General features: G+C 33.0%; 1 protein-coding gene across 1 annotated transcript; it reads right to left on the bottom strand.

The window, feature by feature from the left end:
* Window positions 1–2,486: 2,486 nt before the first annotated feature.
* On the bottom strand, window positions 2,487–4,801 carry LOC149194815 (mitogen-activated protein kinase 1-like). The gene is made up of 2 exons (XM_089407810.1): window positions 4,319–4,801; window positions 2,487–3,230 (listed from the first exon to the last, which is right to left on the bottom strand). The coding sequence occupies exons 1-2, from the start codon at window positions 4,799–4,801 to the stop codon at window positions 2,487–2,489; spliced, it is 1,227 nt and encodes a 408-aa protein (XP_089263936.1).
* Window positions 4,802–6,000: the final 1,199 nt, after the last annotated feature.

Genomic DNA, 6,000 nt, shown 5'->3' with positions numbered 1-6,000 from the left:
ACACGAGAGCACATCCAACGGTGGACAACAATATCGGAAACGCAACAAGTGCTGAACATTAACCTCCGAGAAAATGACGTTGCGTTACGTCAGGGGTCAACCACGTGTCAGCTCCATATTTTCTCGGAGCTCCTTGCCAGATTATTCCTTCTGCCTGAAATCAACCCGAGAGCTTTCCGGCGAGGTTTGCTTAACGTTTTCTGGCAGCTGCGTTGAAAGCATACGGCAGCGTTGAAATTAGATTTCAACAATAAATCCAACCAAAAAGAGGATGTTAGCTTAAACAGGAGCAGAAACTCCTTTTAAGAATATGCAAATTGAAGTCCTTGGAAGCAGATAGAGTGTTGAAGACTTACCATACACATTGAGATATAGAAAAAGCCCATAATGGAGGACTGTAAATAACCCTTTTTAACCCTTCTTAGTTCCTCTTTTAATGTTTCCCTTATTCATCTTACTAACAAGGACAACATTCTGCTCCTCCTCAATACCTGCAATAGTATTTAGTATTGTCTCCTTCTAGTTGAAGTCATTCCATAGCCCACTATAAATGAGAAGTTTTTTTTGGCAAGATGTCATAGCCAAAAAGTTTCCAAAAACAACAAGACCTATTTAATGCAATGGGCTTTGAGTGCTAGGTCTTTACCCCCACTTACTAATTTTCATCTTCAATGATTCTTTGTATGTCACAATGCTTCTCGAATTTATGCCTTACCACGTTTCCTTTACAACATCTGGTGCAAATGCTAGTTATGGAGAGCAGCTAGAAATGATTTAGTGCCCCTAATTAATAAATATTTCAGATTTGAAAATATCATTTTAAGTGAGAATTGAATTATTTTATTATTTAAAATATGTTTTCAGTATAATAAATTTAAAATTATAAGTATATAAATTATATAATTTAATTCAGAAAAAATATATTAATAAAAATGAATTAATATATTATTGAAAAAAATCAATTTTATTTTCATGATTTTGAAATCATATATACAAGAGAAGTTGCTTCAGTCACTCCAATACTTCTCCTGATTTAGAAATCGGATACATAAAAGTAATTAAGAGTAAGTTCACCTCACTGCAATGCATCCCATTCCAAAATTTTCTCCACTCGAGTTAAGTTTAGCTATAGTTATCAAATTCGGCCGTATCGGGCCGAAAAATTCGAAAATTCGGTGGTTCGGTTCGATTCGGCCACTAATACGTTAAAAGTTATGTTCAAGAAATTTGTTTATTGTTTTTTTTTTTTAATTTTCAGAGTAAGCTGTCCTCCGTTTTCATCGCCTCATTACATAGTGCCTGTTCAGCACTTTCATTATGGGATGGTGCGTGTTGTGTATTTTTGTATTGTTAAATATTGTTAAATAAGTTTTTAATTTGTATGTGAAATATAAAATTTATTTCAATAAAAAATAAATTTAAAATAAAATAAAAATAAAATTATTGGATATCTTTTTAGGTTATTCTTTTCATTTAAATTTTCACTCCAAAATAAAGATTTTAAAAGATATTTTGAACTTTCACTTCAAAGATCACTTCAAAGATAGAGTTAGTTATTAGGAAATTACTTATATTATTAGAGTTATTAGAAAATTACTTATATTATTAGGAAGCAAGCTCATTCACTATTATATATTAATTAACACTAACTATTCTAAGAATTTGGACCTCTCATTCTATGGAGTCAACTCGTTTGACAAGAAGTTCTTTATATTAATATTGATAACTAACTAAGCTCATTCACTATTATATATTAATTAACACTAACTGTTCTAAGAATTTGGACCTCTCATTCTATGGAGTCAACTCGTTTGACAAGAAGTTCTTTCTATTAATATTGATAACTAACTAATTTTATTGGCAGCTTTCTTGACATGACTTAAATCTTTAAAATTTTGAAATAATTTCAATATTTTCCATTTAAAAAAAAATCAAATTTTTTAATATTGATAAGATATATACTATTTCAAGTGCTTTGAGATGTATAGTAGATATTTCAACTGCATTAAGATGTATACTCCCAAATTTTTCTTGGATTGAATTTTAAATTTTAATTTTTTTGCATACTCCCAAATTTTTCTTGGATTGAATTTTAAATTTTAATTTTTTAATTACAAATTAAAGTCGTATTCAAATTCTAAATTCGTATTCAAATTCTAATTTAGTAACTATGAGTTCAGCAACTCAAAACCATCCCATACCTTTCCCTTTCTCTAAGTATTTCACACTTGTAATTTAAATTCAAATGATTTGCCACAATGTACAGGTATGACTTCAAGAAGGAATAAATCATCAACCATTGATAGAATTTTCGTTTCATAACTTTTTCGTAATCTTATAACCCATCAAACACTCATTTCGGTCATCACAGTAAAATATCATAAGTCAGAAAAGTATTCTCCATATTCGCCATATAAATTAACCAATGGTTTCAACGTTTGGAAAACAGGTTGCTAATGTCCTCTCATTGTAAAATTATTTAACATTTACTGAGCTGCTCGAGAATTCGAGCATCCATCGAGAAGAATCTTCCATACGTCTCGCTTCGGAAATTGTTGGGCATTTTGCACAGGCATCTCGATGCGGGGAGGAGTCAAATCTTGCAACCTTTCAACCTGATCAGGCTTTAGATTCAGATTTTGGGTAAGCACTTCAACTGTAATCTCGGCCATGTATTCATGTTGAAGTGCGTCTGCCGTGCTGATTCTTTTCCGAGGATTAAATACAAGCATTTTCTCTACCAAATCCACAGCGCGTTTATCTGCTACATCCGCAAATCTATGCCTCAATGGACTCGGAGGAGTAGGAGGCAACTGAGTTTTGACGTACTGGAGGGTCTCTTCATCGCCAATCATTTCGGAGAGATCCTCATCGTCAGGTGGAGCGATTTTTTGAGCGATCTTTGTTACAACGTTTATGTCTTGAATGACGGTCATTCCTAAAGCCAACGGTGATGGTCTTTGGAGCAACAAATCTTCAAAAATGCAACCCAGCGACCATACATCAACAGCTGGGCCGTAATTAGACCGATTGCCCGTGTGTTTGAGAAACAGCTCCGGAGGCCTGTACTCTTTGGTGATGACCTTATTATCCATTTCTAGTGCTTGTATTCGAGCAAGACCAAAGTCACATATTTTTACTGTCTGGTTCTCCGTTATGAGAATGTTTTGGGGCTTCAAATCGAGATGTAGCACATTGGCACAGTGCAAATACTGAAGGGCCCTCAGTAGCTGCGAATCAAAACACAAAATGGATTTGTTAAACCATGCTCTAACTCCATTCCATTTTAAGACTTTCAGTTGCAACGCATTTTTGTGCCGTTCCAACGACTTGCACAAAGAGAAATGGCAACGGTGTCATAAACTAACAGGTTTCAAGGAATTTTAAAATAACAACGGCTACAAGATTTGCAAGAAAAATCAAGATAACAGCGGCTGAATCAAGTTAACAATGGCTACAAGATTTGCAAGGAAAATCAAGTTAACAACGGCTACAATATTTGCAATAAAATTCAAAAATATTATAAGATAAATAAGTGAACAAGGAAAATTTAAATTAACACTGGCTGTCATACTTGTGGAAATTTTTTTACTAACAGCTCCAAGATTTCAAGAAATTTCCAAATGACGGCTTGAATCCTTACCGGAATGAACAGCAGCTACCTCTACAACTGTTAACAGATTTCAAGAAAAAAATATATAAATAAGTAACATGGCCTGGCAGTTTAGCTAAAGGAATTATGGAATTCAGATTGCGATATTCATATGCATGGCTGTAGTGGTAGTCTTTTAGTATTTGATATACACTACTATATATATGGACTGTGTTAATTCCAGAGAATTTTGGAATCTCATTACTAACAGCATTTTTACTAAAACAAAGCGATCTCTTTATAGTGAATAACAGCTATCAGGTTTGAAAATCAAACCGCCAGTGGTTAACGGATTTGAAGAAAATGGGTTTCAAAGTGCGATATTCCTATGCATGCCAGTATATATATATATATAACTGTTTTACTATATAATTCGAGAGAATTTTTGACTTTTTGAATTTTTGATATCTGGGCTATAAATTTTCTTGAATTTGATGGATAGTAGCCAGGCAAATTAATCTCACCTTTATCTGTTGAATTTTGAAATGTTTCCAAAGTAACGACAACTAATTAATTAAAATAGAAAATATTAACGGAAAATATCAGCATTACAGCTTCAAATGAGGGTATGCATAATAAAAACTTCAAATGAGCGTAAGCATAAGCAAAAACACGGCAATCCCTTTATACTTATAAATGAGAACAGAAATATTTATATATGTTTACCTGGTTCATAATCAACTGAACATTTACGGGAGCCGCTGATTTGTGGCTGTTGCCTTCGCCTAGTCGACTTCTTCTAATAGATCGGGCCAAATTCTGATGCACCAATTCCATCACAATATAAATATCGTCACGATTATGTTCACTAATGGGTGCCATGATCTCCTTAAACCTCACGATAAAAGGATGGTTGATTTGGCTGTGAATTAGCACTTCACACATGACTCTCTGTGTGTAAGTAGCGCATCTGAAAATATCTTCTAATTTTTTGATGGCAACCTTCTCATTATTTGATGTGTCCATGGCGGAGCAGACGAATCCATAAGATCCGCGGCCCAAATACTCAAGAGGCTTATACTTTTTGTCTACCATGAACTCTGTGAAAATGTTGGAAAGAGAACCTTCTGAAAATAGATCAAATCTTCTCTTCCCCTTAGGGACATCTGGGGGATCTTCCTTTGATCGCTTTTCAATAGATTTCTGCATTCGTTTATCCTCTACAAAATAACAACAAAACAGCGAAATGAAATTTCAAATTGGTTTGCGCTGTACAGGATCACAACCAACTAGCGAAATAAAATTTCACTTCCTGTTGTAGCTTGGAGAATAGGGCTGGCTAAATTCCGAGCGGCCAGAGCGTTAATTATCAGGGAGCGCAGCAAAAGAAAAAGAATTTAAAAGTACCTCGATGAAAAAGGAAACGAGCCGTCTCTAGAAAGAAATAAATTTTTTTCTTGCGAAAGTGACCTATAACCGACAACCTATTGAATTAGCAAACTGATTTAAAGTAAATATCTTCTAAATAGTTCATTTAATTTTTATTATTAATTACAAAAATAATTAATATATAGTTTAAATATTTTTATATATATAAAAAGAATTGGTAAAGTGACCACAACCAATATTATAAATATATTATAATTAAAATTAAAATTTGATATTTTAAAAAATATCATAGTTATTTTTGAAATAAGCCTGGTTTGTTTTTAATTTAATATTGCATTGCCTAAAAAAATGGAACTTATGTATGTCACTAGGTGGTTTCAATTTGTCTATGGAAAATAGATATTTTTCAGAACTTACTATCAACTACAGTAAAACAAAAAACTACAAACTAACTTTTAGTAAATCAAGATTCGTAGGAGGTGAAAGGTGTTGAAGACCCTCGAGGACCTCGAGAAGTAGGATCACATTGGAGGTGGTACTTTATTAACTATTAATATTTATGAAATTTGTGACATAGAGAACCTCATACAGAAATATAATGCAAGTTGTGATACAAACGAACTCATCTAAAATGTCAATGCAAGTTGTCACACAGAAGAGCTATTATATAAGATTGGTGAGACACATGATACAGAGAATATTATCCGAAAGATTAATGAAACATGTGACACAAATGAAATCATGCAAAATTTAATGCAATTTGTGACACAAAAGACATAGTGCAGGTGATTGATGCTCATTGTGATATCAGAAATTTGGTTGATGTGGAATCATGCAGTGAATTGGTACATAAAAGAATGAATGAAGTTGAATATCAAAGTATGACAACAACATCATCAAAAAATGTGAAAAGGAAATGAAAAAACAAAATTGTATTTCTACGATGTTTATAAGACCTTGAGAGGACTTATTATTCAATATATGTTGACTTGGATTGGGATAAACAAAGGAAAAATACC

Source organism: Pinus tabuliformis, chromosome 2_2 (genome assembly GCF_031772625.1).
Source record: "Pinus tabuliformis cultivar Carrire ecotype Pingquan chromosome 2_2, CPIR1, whole genome shotgun sequence".
Taxonomy (NCBI): Eukaryota; Viridiplantae; Streptophyta; class Pinopsida; order Pinales; family Pinaceae; genus Pinus; species Pinus tabuliformis.
The sequence above is the reverse complement of the archived record's forward strand: the minus strand, read 5'-3'. Positions and strand labels throughout refer to the sequence as shown.